General features: G+C 40.1%; 1 protein-coding gene across 3 annotated transcripts in view; it reads left to right on the top strand.

The window, feature by feature from the left end:
• Nucleotides 1-15,665: 15,665 nt before the first annotated feature.
• ARFIP1 (ARF interacting protein 1) overlaps nucleotides 15,666-23,406 on the top strand; it is a 42,800-nt gene continuing 35,059 nt past the window's right edge. The window contains exons 1-2 of one of the 3 annotated variants that reach the window (XM_081959621.1): nucleotides 15,666-15,859; nucleotides 22,962-23,041. In XM_081959621.1, coding sequence (XP_081815747.1) covers nucleotides 22,964-23,041 — 78 coding nt within the window. In that variant the 5' untranslated portion in view covers nucleotides 15,666-15,859; nucleotides 22,962-22,963. The remainder of the gene's footprint in view (nucleotides 15,860-22,961; nucleotides 23,042-23,406) is intronic. The other 2 variants (XM_081959623.1, XM_081959622.1) reach the window with 2 other exon arrangements.

The following is a 23,406-nucleotide window of genomic DNA, read 5'->3' as shown; positions in this document are numbered from 1 at the left end:
GTTCTGCCTTAAGGCTGACTCTGCATCTACTGCATGACATGCCAATGCTCTGCTTCTGAGCTATATAGATTTGTCTGCATTTCCCCCAGTTTTGATCATCAATGAATTGGTTTGTTTGCATATTTCTCCCTCCCACACATACCTTTCCCCCTCCCTCTCCTTTGATCTTATTATTGAAGTTGTATCATCTAATTAACACTTGTAAGCAAAGATGGTTTTCTTTTGTTAATTAGTTCAATGAGAAAAGTATTTTCTTTTTTAAAAAAAAATGGTAAGTAAATCTAGATTCCTTTTGCACATAATTTAGAAGTCAAAATCTTCAATTTAGGATGTCATTTAACTCCAAGTCAATTGCAATTTGGATGACTAGAAACCAGAGATTTTAAGTTTAACATTGGTGATTTTTTAAAAGGTCGATTAAATAAACACAACATCGGCATCTTTCAATTCATGAGAGTTTACAGGAAGTGCCCACAGAACAGATACTGCTACAAACAATAAAAGATCCACAATAAATATAATACTAATATATTCATAATATTAACATTAAAATCCTTATCGTGGGATTATATGATAGATACTCCACAGCCTGATCAGGATGCAATGACATTAATGGCAATAAATCATTTAACTCCTGAGGGCATTTTGGAATAATTCTGTTTTTAATACTTTCTGGATGAATATCACAAATAATATTAATCTATTCATAGTATTGGTGCTGCCATTGCCCTGGCCATTGTCCTGTAGTTTTCAACTCCCTCCCTCCCATGACTCGTGAAAATATGAGATTGTCAGCAGCTTTTTCTGTGATATATGTACAGGATGAGCTGAGTCTTGCCAGAGAAGGGAGTCCTGAAAATGCTTTAGTGCAAGCCCTTAATCCTACCAAACGATTTCATAGGTCAAAACTCAACATTCTTATTTGTATTCAGAAGCCTTTTGGTAACACATGCAGAGCCTCAAGTACCGGCATAATAAGCCCTTAGACATTAATCCTTGCCCCTTAACTGAGCTGATACACTTTGCGCCAGTTGTAGTTTTCAAACGCTCTTCAAAGGCCAGCGCAATAGCCTGTGTGTAAAGGGGATAATAAAAGGCCTTAGTGCTTCAGATAGGGGCATGGTTGCTGCAGCAGCTGAATATGAGCATTGACATGACCAATGATGAGATAATCCTATCAATTTCCACCAACAAAACTTTTGGGCTTAGTGGTGCCATGCCAAGAGGCCTTTGTTGTTCTTGCATCTCTTTTTGTCACTATGAACAATCAAATCCTCACCTGAAGAGTTCAATTACCATATTTTTTGGAGTATAAGATGCACCTTTTTCCCTCAGAAAAGAGGCTGAAAATCTGGGTGGGTCTTATACACTGAATACAGCATTTTTTGCCTCCCAAAACTCCGCCCCTTCACCAAAATGGCTGTGCATACCTTTTAGAAGGCTTTCAGAGAGCTCATGGGGGCTGGGGAGGGCAGAAATGAGCAAAAAATGGCACATTTTTGCCCCCCCCCCACTCCCCAGCAGCACTCTATAAGCTTTCTAAATGCTATCTATGCCCTTTTTGGGGACAAAAAAACGGACCCGTTTTCGCAAAAAAAAACGGACCATTTTTTGTTCATATTTTTTGGGGGGGCAACCCCCCAGGAGCACCCTACAAGCCTCCAAAGGGCTATTTATGCCCTTTTTTGGAAAAAAAAAACCCAGGCCTGTTTTCGCAAAAAATGGCTGTTTTGGGGAGCTCTGCAGAGTGCAAAAACCTTTTTTTTAAATTTTCCTCTTCAAAACCTTGCTGTGTCTTATACTCTGGTGCATCTTATATTTTGAAAAATATGGTAGCCATTTTATTGCTCAAGCTTATAACACAGAAATCTTCTCAGACTGGCTTTTGTCCAGTTTATATAAAATTCAATAGCATTCAAAGGTGTAATGATCAGACTTTGCCCTCTTATGTCAACGTAATGATTGCAGACCAATTCCCCATTTAACTTCTCTCCCTTGGCTCGGCCAATCTCTCATCAACACTTTTCTGCTTTAATCAGCTTTTGCTTATTGCTTTAGTAAAAGGTTTTCCTGAACGTCTGCATATTCATTACAAATACATCAATCAATAAATGCATTCAACAGCCACAAGATTAATGAGGTTGAAAGACGGGTTCAAACCACTGGATTAATCTATAATATGATTAGTTTGATTTTGGCTTAGCAGTTATTGCCATCCCAGTTATTACGACTTGTAAGTTATGTTTTACAGCTTATTGTGCAATGTTAAACTAACTCATTGTGGTTTATTCAAAAAGCAATAGTTAAGAAAACTATGCCTTTGTAGAAAGGAATTTAGCTAATGATTTGCTCATTTCAAATATGATCATACATGATCAAAAGGCACTCCAGTGTTGAACTGTAAGTTTCTCTACATTCCTCAATAAACATCACTATTGTCATATTTATGTTCCTACTATCCCTAGAATACAACTCAGAGTTTAATTGTTTTGATTGGTTTTGGATATTGTAAGCTATTCAAGGTCTGCTGAGGTGGATGACTACAATACATTTAAACGACTAAATAAACAATATTTTATTTGAGGTGAAGCACTTCCATGTCTGTAGTGGAAAGCTGAACAAGATTCAAGATATATCCAATGATGTTGAGTAGATAGCATAGATAATAACATTCATAATTTAATATGTAGCGTTTATAAAATATAATTTTAATGATAATTAATGCTGATACATTTCAGCATAAAAAATTCCTTTTTTATGACCTTGTAATCCCTTAATTTGTGGTGGAGTCAGAGCAACTGGATGAATGGCCAGATGCCTTTCCTGATGCAATGTGGAGTTCACAGATTTTTTTTCTTTGCACCCTAGGAGAGAAATATCTGCTGCTACCTAGGATTGAACTCTCAACCTTCCAAGTGGAACAGCATTTTCACCAGTAGGCCATCATGCTGCTCAACATTTCTGCTGCACAAATGGCCTCTAAAGAGATGTCTTACAACTTCAATTATACTGTTTAAATTTATGCTTAAAAGGACTAAAAATTAAAAGCAGTATTCATGTATTTCTTTTACAATAATTAACCTCCAATGTCTAAATTAGTATATTTTTATGGTTAATTGAAGAGAAACTATACTTTAAATTTTCAAAATGAAATTTCTAGATCAAGCTTACTTTTTATTGAAACCATATGAAAACAATTGCATCTTTCCTGTTGAACAACAGAGTAAGATTGGCAGCTGTCTTGATCACTGCAGAACTCTTTATGAGTTGCGCAAGTGAGCTACAACCAGTGGTGGGTTTCAAATTTTTTTAGAACCTCTTCTGTAGGTGTGGCCTGCTTTGTGGGAATGGCTTGCCTGCCATGTGACCAGGTGGGAGTGGCTTGACAGCCATGCAACTGGGTGGGAGTGGCTTGACAGTCATGTGACCGAGTGGGAGTGGCTTGGCAGTCATGTGACTGGGTGGGTGGGGCCAACTTGTAAAACATGGTGAAAATCACTTAACAACGCTCTTGTTTAGCAACCGAAATGTTGGCTCAGAAACTCTGGCATTTGAAGCACGCAAGTCTTAAAGCTGTCAAGTTACAAGACCCTTGCACCCCTAATCCTTTAGGAAAAAAACCCCAGGGGTGTTCAAACTTGACAGCTTTAAGACTTGTGGACTTCAACTCCCAGAATTCCTCTTCTCGCTCTTCATCTTGATGATGTGTGGACGTGCGGGGGGAGGGAGTTGGAACCGGTTCTAAACGGCACTGTACATTTGTGGAACCTCTTCTGTAGAAGAGGTTAGAACTGGCAGGAACCCACCCCTGGCTATAACACACCTATGCTGGATTCACACATAGCACTAGCCGTGTTTGTTTTAACAATGGCTATTGACTAATTTATAATAGGGAGATTCACTACAAATCGCAAGATTTGTAAACCACGATCTTTATATTCATACAACTAAGCCAAAACCAAATATTATGGTTTAAGATGGTGTTTAAATTCAAACATTTGAAGTTAAACTGAAAATAGGGAAGACAGATAGTGTTACATGATTGGTGTTTTTTTTTAAAGGAGTACAAAGTTCATAGATCTTTCTGCCAGGTTTTTTTGGGTGGGGAGGGTTATGCATAATATAACTGGAGAAATAAATTATCTGTTCAGATATCTGTAAATATAAGTCTCTGGTGGCTGTAGGTTTTTTCCCCCAACAATACAGTAGACTGATAAAGTATGATAAGAATGTAGCTGCAAGAACATTCAGCCTTACAACCTTATATGCACAATAGCCTTACTGTTCTTTCCCTGGCGTTCTCCCTGAAATTCACGTTGTGTACTTGGGCATTTCAGGTTTTCTTTCATATTTATCTGTTGAGCATGCAGACTGCTAATAGTACAAGTTTCAGCAAGATTGGGATCAGAATTAGGGTGGAGTTGTGAAGCATATTCGCTGGAGGTTGAATTTAGGGACAGAGTTGCAGACTGTAGGCTCCTCGGTGTGACAGCACTGAAGTGTTTTCCTCCTAGAAAACAGCATTCTCAAGACTCTGTTGCCTGCATTGCCCTCTACTGTTTTGCTTCAAACCCATCTCTTGAAACGGAGGGCATTTTACATGGTTGGAGGATAGGCACCCAAAGCCCTGTCCTTGCTCACTTCTATCTCTTCTCTTGCCATACATGATTTAACTGATAGGAATGGTGATTCAAGAAGGGTGAAAGTAGAGGGAAGCAGACCTTGGTGTTAGGGAACTGCTCCTAAAAAGCCTCATTTGCCCTCTTCCTACTCCTTGCTTCTCTGAGTTCGAATGGCCAGAGAAGCAGCGAGAAGAGCAACTCCTTTGGTGTCAGTGCTTTTGTCCTGTGAAATGATTCCTCGGTAGGATCAAGAACTGCTACCCGAAGACCCCTGCCCCCTTTTTTAAATCAAGCTGATACCCTATATATTTGGATTAAGCAGGGCAACACCTAATCCATAGGTAGAAGTGTTTTTTGACCAGTATCCCTTCTCTTAACCTGACCATCTTCTCACCTATTTTCTTTTGGGTTAACTCTACATCTTCCTCAATTCACCTACTGTCATTTCTAGTTCATAAGAACAATGGCAAGTCATGTTTTTCTTAATTGTTTTAACAAAAATATTTCACAGTGAAGCCACTAACTTGCAAGTGCCCACAATATTGCTTACATCTTTTACTATTATCTTCTCTTATGATCCAGTTGGATTCTGAATCTATCATATAAAGATGGCAAGGACTAACATTTCACATGGAAGTCACTCTCAGCACGTCTTCTTATCATTTAAAAATAAAATGAAGAATGAGAGAACGATAAAAATAAACAAATAAATGGATAACTTCTTTCTAGCAACCATTGCATCTTCAACTCATAAAATTGCCTTTTAGCAAAGCTCAGCTCTTAGTGACTGGACCTATTCACATCATTTGTTTCCCTGATACTATCCTGTTTCCCTGAAAATAAGACCTCCCCTGATAATAAGCCCAATTGGACTTTTGAGCGCATGCGCTAAAATAAGCCCTCCCCCCAAATAAACCCTCCCCTAAAATATTTAGGGGAGTCCCTGCCATTTCCTGGGGGGGAAGGGGAAACATGCCCCACCTGCTCCACATCCCCACAGAACAGCCTTGTGGAGGCCACTCACACAAACACTAGCTTCCGTGCCTCTTCTCTTAGTGGCAGCCACAAAAAGAGTGGCAGGCCCAGTGACATTTGGGTTGGCAAGAGTGTGCCAGAAACAGAGACAGAAGTTCCGCCCCTCTCTGGATCAGCTGATCTGTGGGCTGAGGTTAAGGGGCCTCCTGCACCTCAAAAATAATGGCCTCTCTGAAAATAAGGCCAAGTGCTTATTTTGGGGGTTAAACCCTGTCTTATACAGGGTCTTATTTTCAGGGAAACACGGTAATGCAGAAGTGCTTTGCTGTAGCTATCTTATGAGTTTTTTTTCCTCACCAGTGCCGCCTGCAACCCACGACTTCCAAATGACCTATCATCCAGGTGCTAATGAGGGTCAGTTCTGTTTAACTTTCAGGATTGCTCCCAGGTCATTGAGATGCTGCTTACCATAATTTAAAACAAAAACCATCTGACATCATTCCAAATAGTTTGAGGACTACAGATGTGTATTGTCAATCAGTTTGCTTTCTCTTGTAAATTTTAAGTTTTAGGATGGCAGCTGGGAAAACAACCAGCAAAAATACCTCTAAAGAACAACTTAAAGATTAAATTAGAATTTGGGAAAATGTTAATACCATTAAAAAAAAATAGAAAACAAATTTCTTCTGTTCAGCAGACAGAACAAATCTGAAGGCAACATGAAACATACACGACAGAGAGTTGACAAAAGGAACCCAGCAACTTTTTTGGTTTTATCAAGTTTGAAGCCAAAATCTATGTTTAGCTCCAATTAGGCTTTCATCCCGAGTGATCCTGAGGATACCACAAGGTGTAACATCCATTATGATTTGTTGACTTCATCAACAAATATCCAAAGATGCCTTAGTCAGCATCCAGCAAGCTCTCTACTTCACCTGGCTTTTCCCTTCTTTTTCCCTTTTCCTTTAAAAGAAAACTCTCAGGAGTTCTATCCTAACAAGATCCCCTCCTGTCCCTTACACTCATAGATGATGGGAGAAAATCAGAAAACGCAGGATGTCAGTTATGTCTTGGCAATCAAAGTTCTACTCCCTATGAGAACAATGGAGGCATCTTATACTGGATGGGATTAATTGTAGAGTCTGAATTTTCCCAGTTTAATGGGTCGTTGAACTTTTCAGTCATGGAGTCAAACAAATTACTAATATTTCTGCCCTGAAAAACTCTGACTGTAAATATAAGCCTTACACTTTGATCACAATTATTACATCTTGATTATTTTGGACTTTCGGGGTCTATTTTTCTACTGGCACTTAAAGCAGGATACAACATGGGTTGCTATGGATAATTTTGCTTCCGTGTTATTTTTCTGTTCTCTGTGCAAGGCTGGTGCAGCTTTTCACCACTGCACAAAGCAGACTTGCACAGTTCCTTAAAAGGGCTACAGCTGAACTCGCTTGCTTAACTGTGTTTCCAGGTGTGGTTTCAGAGAAAGATTTTGCAGAAAGCTAAAATGACGAAACAATGAAATGACTAATGGTGGCTTTTCTGACCTTGTAACTAGAGGAAGTTGATGTTTATGTTTTTCACATACGTAGACCTGTATATAAACTTCAGCAACTCAGCTCCTATGTAATCATGGTCACTGCCTATTGCCTCTAACAGTCAAGAGACGGGGAATACATTTTCAAAGATGTCAAGCTTCAGATGACAGATCTGCCCCATTCCATATTACTGTCATCACAGATTGATGTTTTTCCACTCACTGGTGATGTTTGAAAGAGACACAGGCAGTGGCATCACCAGGTTAAACCAATCTTTTTTGCTTAACACATCATAAGATGCATAATCAGGCCAACACCATTTGACAACAAGGTAGAAGAGAGGCAGAAGAGGCAAAGGCGAAAGGCAAAACATGTGCATGTGTTTATTCCACATAAGTGTGTCGCTTCAGGTCTGGGATAATCAGTGTTCATTTTTTAAAAGCATTTTCCATTTTATTTAATATTCCCCATCCTTTTTACCAGGTTTGCATGGGTGGTTTCCATGGCACTTCTCTTTTATTCTCATAACAACTCTGATCTTCTGAGATTAGATTGAAAAGGTCATCGTTAAGCATTGCATCCCAACAGATGTTTGAACCATCCAGGAAGCCTTATCTGCATGTGCAGGCAATGCTTAATGAAGATAGAACAGAAGTCAGAGGGACTGCTACGAAAGATTTACTTGGCTATGGCATAGGAATTTTACTCCACAAAATGCAGGGATCGGCCCAATCCATTCTAAAACTACACTAGAATAAAAAAAAATGCAGACTAAGAATGATTATGAAAAAATTATGTTTTTATTAGTCACACAGTTAATATTTTCTTGATAAGGAATTGTAATATACAGGCTCAAATTTCTTTATTTTTTGATATAGTATAAACTGCAACACAGTGCTCAGATTCTGTTCCCTTGATGGTTGAATGTTACACTTATAGCTAAGGATTGCCAAATAGCAAAAGCAAGGAAATTACCTGTACAAGCACGTATGATAAATGTCCACATTTATATTTGATATACATGGTTTGAATTATCCCTCTGTTCTCCCAGCAGAGTATCTCAAATGAACCAAGATAATTTTTTTGAAGCATTCCACTCATAATAGAGTGTTTCGTAACATAAAAATGGTTTACATTATGTGTCTTGCAACATAAAAGTGAGATACAGTACAAATATTTGGAATAAATTGAAAAAAAAACCTGAAGCCTTCCCTTCTGCAGAGTGTTATAGTCATGTATTCATGCATCATTTATTTATCCTATGCAGAAATATATTTTAGATGATTGTTCCCAGCTATGGAATTCTTTGCATTCTGTTGTTGTAAGATAATCTGAAAAAAGCCTGTTTCGTTTCAGTAAATTATATGAAAAAAAAAAAGAACTGCAGCATATTTTACATTTTCTAGTTTATTTATATTTATAATGCTTTTGTATTGTTGAATTAGATTTGGAAAAACCTGAGTTCAAGTTCAGTTATGATGGCTTACTAGATCTGTGGTCAGTCACAACTTTTCCTAAACAGGCTGCAATTCTATCTATTGCTAAATATAAATAAATGTGTTTTAACTACAGCCTCAGATGTCCTGTTTCTTACCACAAATGCAGATTTCCTGCCACCTCAGAAGATTGCATTTAAATGCACTCTAAGTCTAGTTAGGGTTTTCATGTGTTTCCTATCTGAAGAAGGAAGAAAACCCCAGTTCTACAACAAGGTACTGCATTTTGTAGCTGAAAACAATGAGTTAGGAAGGTTTGGAGAAGAATCAGCCTAGAAGGCCACAAGTTGGTCATACCCGAACTGGATAACTTTAGCAAGACAAACATAGGAGGATCACGTTCCACATTGATGAACTGTTTTAAGGTATCTACGGTAAGTGAGCATCTGTGTGTTTGGGGGAAGTTTCCTTCATCTGTTGCCTGCATGTTAATTGAAGAAAAATAGGGACATGTAGACTCATGCACAAAGATCTGCTCGTATTTTGAATATTTGGGGGCAGGGGGAAGTATGCCATTTCTAAAACTAATTAACCTGCCCCACTTCACTATTTTTTTGTTTACTGCTACATAATATTGAGATCAATGGAGTTGGTCCCTCCCACCTCCCAACAGCCTATGGCAGAGTCAAATGCTTCATTGGAGAGAGCCCTATAGGAGACTAAAATAGGATGTCAGTCAAGCTGTTAGATATCAACACAGGCTACTGTGGTTTCCACTCCAGTCCTCTGTTTAGGCGGGAACAGAGGTTCAATCTGATTGGTTGAGAGGTCTGACAGCTCCCTATAAAAGGAGAGCTGTCAGACCTAATCGCTGCTGGATTGTACAGACTTGACTGTTGCAATAAAGAGCTATCGTTGCGTTAAACCTGAGTCTGCCTTCTCATTGCCCTATCTAACCCAAGCAGTGATGGATTCTTGCACAGATGTCATGTGAGAGGGGTAAGTAAAGGAGACAATAGGGGGCAGCAGCAGATTTAGTCGTGACCAATTCTTAGCTATTACAGTTCTTATAGTAAGATAGAAGAGCCATTCAGAAATGCAATCTTTATCTCCCTTAGTTTTGATTCAATTGCTGATTGTTATTACCAGAATCAATCATCCTCCCCCTCTTTTTTACCTACCACATAGAGCCTCTGTTGAAAGTTTATAGTAGCCTGGGCAGCAGCATGTTCTTCAGCTGCATACATTGTGAGGATTGTCTTAGTAGACTGGGGAAGGAAGGGTACCAGAAGTGTTGTTGTCTTCACTTTTGTAGATGACCAGGCTGAGCCAGAGGGAGGGGTCAAACAAGCCATCAGTCACGAATCCCTTCACGCCCACAAGAGATCTAAATCCAGCCCACCTTGAATTCTGTTGACTCTTATCTACCGCCAACTTGCTTTTACTGTTAGTAGTTCAGATTCTTGTAGAGAGCTTAAGCGTGCAATAAATCTTTGTACTCATTTGAACTGCCATTTCCTTGGGGCTTGACATCCTTCTCAATATTGCTTTTACGGCAAGGAGCTTACCAAATGGAATACTGACTTCATGGCAGAGGGTTGGGGGAGAGGCACTTTTGCTTTTATCCCAGGAAAAACCCAACACGTGAATGAGGGTTGGAGAAAGAGGTGATGTGATGTAGGGAGCAGGGTGGCAAAATCAAGACTCCAGCTTGGCTCCTTTCCTTACAATTTCCGGGCTGTTCCAATCAACACATGCAGCCGAGATGGTTTTTTGGTGTGCAAGGCAGGGTGCATAGCAGCCAAAGTGGAGGAGAGACAGGTGGGTGGAGGGAGTTGCAGTGCCTCTGCAAGCTTAAATGTGGGCAGGCTGCCAAATGCCTAAATTTTGCTCTCAAAAGAAAGTATGCATCTATCCATACTCATACATAACACACATATACACATGCTATATACATACATACATACATAGATACCAGTGGCGGGTTTCAAAATTTTTTAGAACCTCTTCTGTAGGTGTGGCCTGCTTTGTGGGAGTGGCTTGCCGGCCATGTGACTGGGTGGGAGTGGCTTGCCAGCCATGTGACCAAGTGGGAGTGGCTTGCCAGCCATGTGACCGAGTGGGAGTGGCTTGGCAGTGATGTGACTGGGTAGGCGGGGCCAACTTGTAAAATGTGGTGAAACTCACTTAACAACGCTCTTGCTTAGCAACCAAAATGTTGGCTCAGAAACTCTGGCACGCAAGTCTTAAAGCTGTCAAGTTACAAGACCCTTGTACCCCTAACCCTTTAGAAAAAAAACCCAGGGCTGTCCAAACTTGATAGCTTTAAGACTTGTGGACTTCAACTCCCAGAATTCCTCCTCCAGTTATGTTGGCTCAGGAACTCTGGCATTGAAGCACGCAAGTCTTAAGGCTGTCAAGTTACAAGACCCTTGTACCCCTAACCCTTTAGAAAAAAAAAACCCCAGGGGTGTTCAAACTTGACAGCTTTAAGACTTGTGGACTTCAACTCCCAGAATTCCTCCTCTTGCTCTTCATCTTGATGATGTGCCGACAGGTTGGGGGAGGGAGCTGGAACCGGTTCTAAACGGCACTGTAGATTTGTGGAACCTCTTGTATAGAAGAGGTTAGAACTGGCAGGAACCCACCCCTGATACATACACACACACACACACCCATACACTCATACGTATACACACACACACACACAAACACACACACACACTTAAATCATTGTCCATTTTGAATACAAAGAAAAAGAGAGTTCACACGATTGATGTATACAAAACTGTGATTGAATCTGGATATTCTGTTTTGGATCCCACAAAGCCTCCTCCCAAAAGGCAACAAGGAAAACAAGTCATGAAGAGGATGTATAATGTCCAGACAATCCCGTGGATCCTGCACACTTTTATGCTATGTCCTGAATAGAAGGAAGTGAACTACCAATAATCTTTTCTGCCATACTCACCACTCTTTACACCCCTTCCTGTCTGAAGCAATAATGCTTCCAAACCAGACTGTAATGTAACATGACAGGATGCTCTTGATCCTCCCTCTAAAGAAAGTGATGCAGAAAACGCAGGTGCTGCTGTGCCCGCTTCATCAGTTTCTCGCTGGGAACAACCATGCTAGCTTACTTGTTAGCTGCACATCCTGCATAGATTGCATAAAGGAGTCTGCATAAAGAAGTCCCTGCAGATTTTACTCCACTAGTCATTGACTATAGCCGGCCATGCTCATGTTCATTTCAAGGCTATTGAGCCAACGCTGTCCAAGGACATTTCCAGTCATGTGACCAGCATGACATCACAGAGCACTGTTACCTTTCCATCAAAGTGGTACCTATTAATTTATTTGCATTTACATGCTTTTGAGCTGCCAGATTGGCAGGACTAGGAAAGGATGGGAGCTCAACCCGTCTGTCTGGTGCTCGGGTGTCAAACCCAGGCTGCTAGCTTTTCCAGCTGACAAGCCCAGCGTCCTAACCACTGAGTTACTGCGCTGCCATTGTGAGGACATATCTTGGGGGAAAAACCCCATAGGCAGCTTGTATCAAAACTAGGGAAAGGAGGTTATGTTGATAAACCCATAAAACAGAATGTTTTATTTATTGGTCTCTGTGTTTAATCTTAACAGCTGGCAGTACCAGCTAACTTATTTAGAGGAAAGAAGGAATGACCTTGAAGGAGAGAAGAAAAAGCTGCTACCAAGGCAACAGTCAGATAAAAACAGCCTGAACCTGGGCCAAGAACATAACTGAGAAACATGTCAGGTAAGTCTCACTTAGTTCATACAAAGATAAAAGTGATGAAGAGGGAAGCACATTCAGATTCTATTATACAGTTGTTACAATATTAGTACTGATTTACATAGCATTGATTTCTTAGTCTGGTCCATCCTGTACTGGACAATACCTACTCTGAGATTGAAAGTTAAGTAAGGTATATATCTGGATAATACTCACATGGGAAATTATCTGGGGATATAAGTACTGGAGGATATTACAGTCAGTACTGTTGTACACATTTTTCAACTAAATCACAACCACGTGCTATGTGACAATAAAAAACAATATAGTTGGAATGTGGTGATCATACCTGAGATTTAGATAAGAAGCTAAGTAAGTTCATTCAAATAAAGTTTGACTAAAAGTTTTCATGAAGTCATCAAAGACTGAGATTGGCTCAGAACTATATCTTTGTCTAATGATTAAAAAAATGAACCAAAAACTAGAATTTTCAAGTTCCACTGAGGCTTTGAATAGTTTTATTGAAAAGTGCAAGCAGCCACCACCCACACACACCCAGGGCTGGCTAGGAATGGAACTGAAATTGAACATACCTGTAAACCATTGTTGAAGAGTGCTGTAAAGGTATTTACTTTAAGCACTGAGATGGAGCTCCCACTAGGAGTATCTATTCTATTTCATTGTTGTACCTTTTATTGCAAGGACAAAGTACCTCACAGACATAAACCAATGCCTCACCACATAGGAAATATACTCTTTGTTTACTTCTACAGAGCCTCAACTTTAGTGGTCAGAAACTGAGATGGCATAATTATACTAAGTTAAATAGATGCCATATAATTCAATTTGACTTCTGTAGAAAATATGGACAAATGCTCACCATCTTGATTCTTATGACAAAATCGAATTCTTCCACAAACTTGCCAGTAATAACCCTAACTTTGTCCTCTGGGGTTTTCTCTCCTCTTTTTTCTACTTCTTTCAATTTTTTTTTCTATCCATCATCCATTCATATTTTTAAAAAAGTTTTTTATTTTTCCCTTTCAAGTTCATTCACAAATATGCATTCTTATAATTGCTATGTTGGAAGAAATGTCCTTCTGGGTTCAGCATCAAGTGGGGGAAAAGACACTGGAAACATGGAGGCTGCTTGGAAAGATGGTTTAATGGTGGACAAGACCACATGGCTTGAGTTCTGAACAGAAAAGGTGACCACATTCTTCAATGTTGGGTGAAGAAGAAGAGAGAGAGGGGACAAGATGCTGAAATTTCCTGGCTTTATACTCTCTGTTCGGCCCCACCGCTGTTTCCTGTTCCTGTGTAAGAAAATGTATTCTGATTGGTTGTCAGACTCCTATGGGGCTATGCAGGGGCAACTCTCTAGGCCAGTGATGGCGAACCTATGGCACGCGTGCCACAGGTGGCACGCAGAGCCATTTGTCAGGGAACACGAGGCGCTGCCCTGTCAGCTGGCCAGCACGCATGCGCGCGCTAGCCAGCTGAGTTCACCCTTTTTTAAAACCATTTTTCACCCTCCCCAGGCTCCAGAGGCTTTACACTTCCTGTTTGCTCAGAGGGTCGTTTTGAGCACTCCGAAGGCTTCAGGGACTGTCCGGAGGCTTCCCTGGTGCCTTCGGAACGCTTAAAACGACCCTCCGAGCAAACCGGAAGTGACTTCCAGTCTGCTCGGAGGGTCGTTTGAGCGCTCCGAAGGCTTCAGGGACCGTCCGGAGGCTTCCCTGGCGCTTCCGGAGGGCGTCCGGGGGGGGCGGGGGAGGCTGTTTTCACCCTTCCCAGGCTCCTATAAAGCCTCTGGAGCCTGGGGAGGGCAAAAAAAGCATGTAAAAATGGGGGTTGCACCTGTAGTGCACGCATGCACACTGGGGGGTTGCGCATTGCATTATGGGTGCGAAACACCCGCACACGACCCCCCTGCGCTTCCCCCATTTATGGCACGCGAGCCAAAAAAGGTTCACCATTGCTGCTCTAGGCTGTGTTTTGAATCTCAGGTTTGGTTGAGTTCTCAGATGCCATGTGGTGAGTGGGTAAAAGCTAATCATGCCTTAATCCCATTACTCTGGACCTGAAGGGGAGAACTCTTTATTATGTAGAATGGACTGGCTTGGGCATCTTAATGGCCCATTGACAAAGGGGGATGGGCAGGAAGCTGCAGGGAGCTACTTTGTCTTTAAAACATGTTTTTCCCTTTTCACATCCAGGGAAATATAATATTCTGCCTTTTCAATATTTCCTAGGATATTTCATTCTTCTAGGAGAGGGATTGGTTTTAACTTCCTACAGCTATTTAACATTTGTCTATTCATCATTAGTCTCTATAATTATTTTTGCACAAACGCACACACACACATATATAGAATACAATTTGAGTCACTTTCTTGCCACCCAGTACCCCCATCTTATTTTGCAACAACCTTCTTCCTTCCATCTTCTCAACCTCCCTTCTCTGCCTTCTTCTTTCCTCCTCTCCTTCCTTTCTTCTTCCCCTTTCCCCTCTCCTCCTCCCTTACCCTCTCCCCTACTCTCTTAATTTCCCACCCTTACTTTCTCTGCTTTGCCTTTTCTTCTATTCCCTCCTCATCCTTCCCCCTTTCCGTTGTTGCCCTTGCTTATTTATTTTCTCTGATGGGTTCTGGGGGTGGCGTTTCAGCAATCCCAACTTTATATTCATATTATATGCCAAAATATGTGTCTTTTGATTACGATCTTAAATAGTAATATTTTACTTCTTCTGCAATTGATTGACTGGATTTTCTTGCATCCATAGTAATCCTATTAAATTTAGGATTTAGATAATCTCCAAACCAATAATTCAAAGGCATCTTTATATATATTTTTTTCTCTTACTCTTTATCGATATGCAACTTTCCTAGATTTATTTTCTAGGTACTGTATATTAACCACAGGATTGCTCTTTACAAAAGCTGTTTGCAAAATCTCAGCCGCAGCCTCTCTTCTAGAAAAGAGAAACGTGGAGCATTAACATTTTATTCCCCTTTGAGACACTGCCTTAAGCAAAGCTCAGTCACAGGGTCTATTCTAGGAAAGTCCCTTTCCACTCGTTTCCTTGAGATTCGGAAGCATCTCTACCATTCCCGGAGTCTATGATCCTTCCCACTTGGGCTCTTTCTTCCAACGCAGGGGTCCCCAAACTTGGCAACTTTAAGACTTATGGACTTCAACTCCCAGAATCTCCAGCCGGCTATGCTGGCTGGAGAATTCTGGGAGTTGGAGTCCATAAGTCTTAAAGTTGCCAAGTTTGAAGATGTCTGCCCCGAAGGGACTCCCTTAAGAAAAGAGCGCATGCGACTGGGGCAGACCCGGATGTTGTTACCGCTCGCGGAAAAGACACTATGCCACGCGTAGCGGTCTTCTAGAAGGGTCCCACTTGGGGAGGGAGCAAAGACGATAGAGTTGAGCCGCCACTTCCGTCCACTCAGTTCCGATCTCTGCCGGAGTTCTGGGCTAGAAAGGATTAAAAAAAAAAAAAAGGCGGAGGAGGACCGACCTAAGGTGAGTTTTCTCTGGCGCTGCCGGCAGAGAAGCAAGAAGGAGCGACGGTGAGAGAGAGAGGGGGGGGGGGGGTGGAAGGCGAACCGGTTGGCGGCAGTCTCTGCTCTTCGCCGGGGAATATGAGAGCTGGGCAGGGAGAAGCGAGTGGCCGGGAGGGTGCAGGGCAGCCACGAAGTCGTTCCCCCCCTCCCGTGTCTTCGTTGCTGGTGGAGACGGCTTGCCGTCGGGGGATGAGAGATGGGGATGGGGTGATGCCCTTCCTCTTAGCACCTGGATCGTATCACCTGTAAGATTCCCGAGGGGTCATCAGAGGGCAGCTTACACACACACACACACACAGCCGCATGAAGGCGCACAGAAGGAGGAAGTTTGGCTCGTTTTGCAAACAGTCGCTTTTCACTTTCTTTTCTTTTTTTAAAAAAAGAAAAGAAACCTGAAACTTTGGCCGGAAAAAAAAAGAGGCGCAATCCTTGCTACACACCCGGATTCGTGATCTTACCCGTGAAGCAGGCGGGGCAGATATGGATGCAGAAACAGCAGGAAGTACTCTGGGAATTAAACCTTATTTGTGAATGCACTGAATTAGGGTGGCTTCTCTCTCCACCCCCGCCCCAAATCTCATCTCTTGCCTGCTTTTGCTTTGCTTTTCCATTGCTTGGTGTTTTAGGCAATTCTAACCAAACGTTTGGAATGTGCGTATTGTGGTCATCTAAAAGTTGCCATAGGGAAAACTGGCAGTAGTTTTTTGTTGTTGAGAATAGAATAGAATAGAATAGAATAATAGAATAGAATGGGGAATAGAATAGAATTAGGAATAGAATAGAATTGAATTGATTTCTTTATTGGCCGAGTGTGATTGGATACACAAGGAATTTGTCTTTGGTGCAAATACTCTCAGTGTACATAAAAAGACAAGATACATTCGTCAAGAATCATAAGGCACAACTCTTAATGATAGTCGTAGGGTGCAAATAAGCAATCAGGAAATAATATCAATATAAATCGTAAGGCTACAAGCAAGGAAGTTATGGTCATGCAATCATAGGTGGGAGGAGGTGGGTGATAGGAATGATGAGAAGACTAATAGTAATAGTAATGCAGTGAATAGTTTGACAGTGGTGAGGGAATTATTTGTTTAGCAGAGTAATGGCGTTCGGGAAAAAACTGTTCTTGTGTCTAGTTGTTCTGTGTACAGTGCTCTATAGCGTCGTTTTGAGGGTAGGAGTTGAAACAATTTATGTCCAGGATAAGAGGGGTCTGTAAATATTTTTACGTCCCTCTTTTTGACTCGTGCAGTGTACAGGTCCTCAATGGAAGGCAGGTTGGCAGTAATTGTTTTTTCTGCAGTTCTAATTATCCTCTGAAGTCTATGTCTGTCTTGTTGGGTGGCATAACCAAACCAGATAGTTATAGAGGCAGATGACAGACTCAATAATTCCTCTGTAGAACTGTATCAGCAGCTCCTTGGACAGTTTGAGCCTCCTAAGTGCAAAAAGTGACAGTTGCTTAAAAACGAAATATATTGTAATCTTACACCCAGTTGTTTCTTTGATTTTGGATAGCTATTTGTGTTAATATGGTCAATATTAGCAACATGTGGAAAATAGAAAGTCCCTGAGATACTATTGGATAGTTTAATTACATTTTCACAACTTTGTTGATTGTATCCTTACGATTTATATTGAAATTGTTTCCCGATTGCTTATTTGTTCCCTATGACTATCATTAAGTATTGTACCTTATGATTCTTGATGAATGTATCTTGTCTTTTTATGTACACAGAGAGCATTTGTACCAAAGACAAAATCCTTGTGTGTCCAACCACACTTGGCCAATAAAGAATTCTAACTCTAACTAACTAACAATATGTCTGAATAGCATCTTAGCTTTGAAATGTTCACTCTCTCTTTGCAACATTGTAATACCGCTATTTAGTGGTCATTTTATGAGAGTGGTCGCTGTTAGATCCAATTGTCAGTTAAATTTGAGTTCACATCACTTGGAATTAATGTCATCTGATAATTAGACATTTGAAGTAAAATCTCATCTTGAAGTTAAATGAGGGTGAACTACAAATGATCAATTTCTCTGTTGTATCCATAGTCTATTAAACTAAGGTTAATTAACACAAGAATTTAATGTACTTTTAGAGAAGTTTTGCATCAGTAGCAACTTGGTGGTTAAGTCTGACACTGCTTTTGAAATGCTATATACTGTTTACACTTAGAACTAAGTTTATTTGAACTTCAATAAAGCTAAACTTCTGAATAGCATACTGAAAACTGTAGCTTCATTTGTATGAAGAAAGAAGTACTATGTTATCTTGTTTGTAAATTGTAAACATATAAATCCATAAATTGTAATATGATTTATATCTTTGTAATATTTTTGGAGAGAAAAAATCTTGTAGATTTATACCCAGTGAAATGCTCTAAGTCAGTGGTTCTCTACCTTTTCTTCATCACGGACCCCCTTCCAGTCCTTTTTTGGCCACAGACCCCCAACACTTAACTCAATATTTAAATCATTTTCTCAAGCCTTAACAGGCTCCCCTGTGATGACATTGTGGTCCCCCAGGGGTCCACGGAGCACAGGTTGCAACCACTGCAATATATTGCAGTATATTTTATGGCAGGGAAGCATGATGAGAACATCCTGGAAAGTAATGCTAGATAAATGGTTTCTTTTTTTAAAAAGAATGCCATGAAAATTTCTGAATGAAATTACATAAAGCTATACTTTCAGCAGGCTGTGCTCCTTTAATGCCTTAAACTGATACACTATGGCTGTACTGTATGTGTGCTTTGAATGGAGACTTAAATGACTTCCTGAATTGCCCTCTGCTAAACAAGGTAGCATGTCCCAGCACAAAGAACATGAATTTATTATAACTTCTTATTTACCTATACCAGTGATTGCTACATTCTATTATAAGATGCAGGGTGATCACAATCTATCACAAATGCATATACATTGCTAATCCTATGTGTTTACTTATATAAAAGCAATCATTGTTTCTCATTCAGTTAAAAAACAGGCTTGCTATTAAGTACAGTAATAGCTGTATTTAACAGGATCAATAATTTTTAATGATGACTGAAGTGTTTTGTGGGCATGTTCAGGCAAATAAGGCTTTAGCTGTCAGTATATACAAGACTAATCTTGGTGAGAAGACAGTATACAGCAGTGATGGTGAACCTAAACAGAGCCATTTGCAGATTACAGTATTTTCTTTTGGTTTAGGTTCAGATTTTGTTTATCTATTTGTTGCCCTGGTAGCAGATCTTTCTTTTGTCCTTCAAGGCCATTATTTTTATCCTCTACAATAGACCAAACTAAATCAAACTTACAGAGTTAGCATTCTTTTAATGCCCATTCATGAATTTACACAGCAAATATATAGAATCCGGCAAGAGTCAGAAAGCATTCCTTATTGATAAAATACAAGTCAACATATTGTTTTTCCTTGCCTTCATCTACTCTGTTTAACACATAACAGTTGCAATAGTCAATATTAGACGATCATGCAAAAACAGCAACCCACAGGCTCAAGATTGGTGGATGAATGGTAAATGATTTTAAAATAGCTTCATAGTTTTTGAAGCTTGGCACATCCTCCCACACCTTTTCTGACCCATGCTATGACCCCCATGCATTGCCCATGACCCATGCAACACTTTTTAAGCAGTCTCCATCACTCCCAGACACTCCTCCCAATACACACCATCCCTAGTGCAAGACCTCTGCAACCCCCACGCATTCTTCTTGATCTGTGCTACCCTTCCACATGTTCTACTTGACCTGCATTGTGCTTCTTACATATCCCTGTGACTCCCATGCACCCTTCTTGACCTACACCATCCTCTACCTGACCCGCACTGCACTCTCGTCCCAAGCACGCTTCCCAGCACCCTATTCTGTCTATGTGCTCTTCAGGATTCACACAGCATCTCTGCTACAGACCCTTCCTAAAGAAGGAAGATAGATTTCTGATGCTTCCTGTTAGCTTCTCATAAGGAAACTCAATGGGAAAGCTGGCAGGAAGTTGGAAGACCTTGCCCTCCCCACTGCTTTTTTTGCCCACCCGTGATGATTCTGCTTTGCTCTTTACATAAAGAAATATCTCTAAATGATGACCCAACGGGGAATGAATTATCTAGTAATATTTTAAAGATCCTAATTTATTTGTAGTGCTTCCAGTACTACTCTTCTTCTGTACATCTGTAAAAGTCCAAAACAGTTTGGTTTTCTCTTCCTTGCTTCCGTGCTGTAGAAGTGTTTTAAAGTCATCATATTTAGTTTAAATTATCCTGTAAATGTGTTTCGATAGGTTCAACAAATGCAGTTTTACTTCTCTCGTGTTTGAGTTTGTAGGAAGTGATTAAGTAGAAATATCAGTTACAGAGAAGTTTTAGCTATGAAAGAGTGTTGCTCCTCTGCTTAATTTTGTAAGTATAGATCCTAGTTTTCATTTCATGCAAAGAAGTAAAAGGATTGTTTAAGAATTGAAGTTTCTTACTTTGGTAATTGTAAAGCTAGTACATTAATTTAATATATTTGCATCTATGTTTTAAGGTTTAAGGTATAAAGATGCCAGCATAAAGCATTATTAACAGGTGCCTGTAGGTGCATGAACAGGTACATGCCATATAATAAAAGCATTGTCAAAAGTTTATACTGTTATATGCCCTTAACTCAGTTCCTGCACTCTGCTTGTTAGCGTGTCAATTTAATTTTTAAAATGTGCAGTTCCTGTAATATACTTCGAAATGAGGACAGAACAGTTTGTGACACTTAAAGTATTTGATCTAGCTTTTCCAGCCTAAAATAGAGACTTATGATGTTGCTCATAAATTGAATAAGAGCAAGTTCCATGAGAGGAAGAAGAAAATAGGGCTTGTTCTTTTGAAATCTCATTTTCTCCTAATAATCAGCAAGTTAATTAAAGCTATTTGTAGGCCTACATACAACCGAAAGACTCTTTAATCAAGTTGATAAATATCAACATAAGTAAAGTTTGGAGAATTTCTGAAATCTTTCTGTATTGGGGTATTGCTGTTTCATGATGTTTTTCCCCTTTGTGGAGCTAGGGTGAGTGTGGCCTGGGCATGACGCATTTGGCCCCTGGGCTGCCAGTTTGACACCCCTGGTGTAGAGGAAAATGCAAACATCTTAGTAAGCATGTCTTGATGTAAATTCTCTCTCCAATTTATTTCACTGGTTAAATAGTGTAAATAAGTATTCCACAATCTGTCCTAAGTTTGAGTGACAGTTTGAGAACTCACAGCGGGAACATTACATTAAAAAAAAATAGTTAAGCCCATCTAGAAGTCAAAAACCCAAACACTCCCTATATTAGGCAAAGTTCCAGGAGGGAAAAATGAGAAATGTTGGAGGCCAGCCTTTGAAGAGTTAATACATCACTGTGATGGATCGGGCAACTAGGGTTTAGGGTTTAATAGTTAGTTACACAGACTCATAAGCAACTCATCTGATCTTAGAGAATTTTATAGTAGAACTTGTATTCCCCTGTATTATGGGCCACGGTGGCGCAGTGGTTAGAGTGTGTTACTGCAGGCTACTTTCTGCTGACTGCTGGCTGACTGCAATTTGGCAGTTCAAATCTCACCAGGCTCAAGGCCTTCCATCCTTCTGAGGTGGGTAAAATGAGCGCCCTAATTGTTGGGGGCAATATGCTAGCTCTGTAAACCGCTTAAAGAGGGCTGTAAAGCGGTAGATAAGTCTATTGCTATTATTTAATGATGTTCCATAGGTCTACCCTGGCCGCAAGGTCATTTAGACATGGGGTACTGTTGGCTAGATTTTAATTGCTCATAACACGTTCTGTAGCAACTCCCTTGGCGATTGCTAGTACCTTTTACATGGGTTAAGTATTGCATAGGTGAGTCTAAATTAGAGTCTTCTAGATCTACTGTGTAATGATTCCGGCTCAAATCTTGAGTTTGATCTTGCTGAATTGTTGGAGGATTGTTGGCTCAGTAGTCAGTTGTCTAAAGAATTATCTTCAGATGACTCCATGATAGGAACTATTAACAAGGCCAGGCCAGCTGTTTGCAGTCAAACATTGGATAATGGCCAGATCAGGAAGTTTTTATGACTCATTTCAGACAAAAAACTTTTGTACCTTTACCATAGTTGATCTACCGCTCCCAAAATTGCTTTTTGGGATTCATTCATTATTTAACATTTAATGCTTCAACTAAAAACATTTTTAAACTAGCATACAGCGGAAATCATGGGGAAAAATTAAGCTCCTAAAATCGTAGACTATCTGAAGCAGAACATTCCCAGCTCTATAATTTTGTATTCTTGTATTTGTTGAGTTGTTTTGATATAAAAATAGATCTTGCATTTTTTTTTGGCTTTTTTCCAGTCAAACCAAACACAATCGGGCTGCCTAAACAACTTTCTCTACTTCTTTTTCCCCTTCCGTGATTGCTGTGGTTATGGTTTAAACCAGGGGTGTCCAAACTTGGGAACTTTAAGACTTGTGGACTTCAACTCCCAGAATTCCCCAGCCAGCATGGCTGGCTGGGGAATTCTGGGAGTTGAAGTCCACAAGTCTTAAAGTTCCCAAGTTTGGACACCCCTGGTTTAAAAGAAATAGGGACAATATCTAAAAAGATTTTGTCTTATCTGGTTTGTAAATATTGTCCTTCCTCTTAGTCCTCTCAGTCATGACATTTCCAAGAGCTATTAATTGTTGAAATGTATAATTGTTATTTATTAGATTTTTAGATCTTGCCTTTTTATAAGTTACTGAAGGTGGTGAACATAACTTAATAACACTTTCCTCCTCTTATTTTCCCCACAACAATAACCCTGTGAGGTGTTTGGGGCTGAAAGAAAGAGTTTTATGTACTTTTATGCCTAAAGGAGGCCTAAAATTCACAGTCTCTAGGCCAGCACCTTAACTACTGCACCAAATTGGCTTTCATATATGGTGTGGTATGGTGTGTTAATACGTATTTATATATGCATGTATAATAAAGCAAATCATAACCTCTTATAGGAGCTTCATTGGAATACATTTAGTTACTTTAAAAAAATAATAATGCATGCTCAACTTGTTTCATTTCAGGTATGTCAGAATACAGCAAGAGTTCCCCAACAATTGATGAACTTCACCACGGTCCAGAAGAAATCCAGTCTGACTCTGAGGTGACTGGGTGGTACATATAGTGATAGCTATTCATAAGTCAACCCATCCTTTAACAGGCTCAGACTGGAAAAACAAATTGAATCCCATCTCTATCATATGGATGTTAATCCAAAAATGATTGGCTAAAAATATTCCTATTTTTGAGGCAGGCACTGTTGGTATTATTACCTGACAGGTTTGCCGAATGGGTGCATATTGATCCAGATTGTTCCAATGCTTACCAATGAACACATTTGTCCATAGGTAACCCCATCGTCTCTCCTACTTTGATAGGATTTTATGTTAGTTACTTGGAAAACAGGTAGTATGTAGTCCATAAGCGCTCTAGGCGCATTCTCATGACGTAGAGGGTTGGCTTTTCTCA

The sequence above is a fragment of the Natrix helvetica genome, assembly GCF_964273705.1.
Source record: "Natrix helvetica genome assembly, chromosome: 7".
NCBI lineage: Eukaryota > Metazoa > Chordata > Lepidosauria > Squamata > Natricidae > Natrix > Natrix helvetica.
This window is presented reverse-complemented; position numbering and strand designations above follow the sequence as displayed.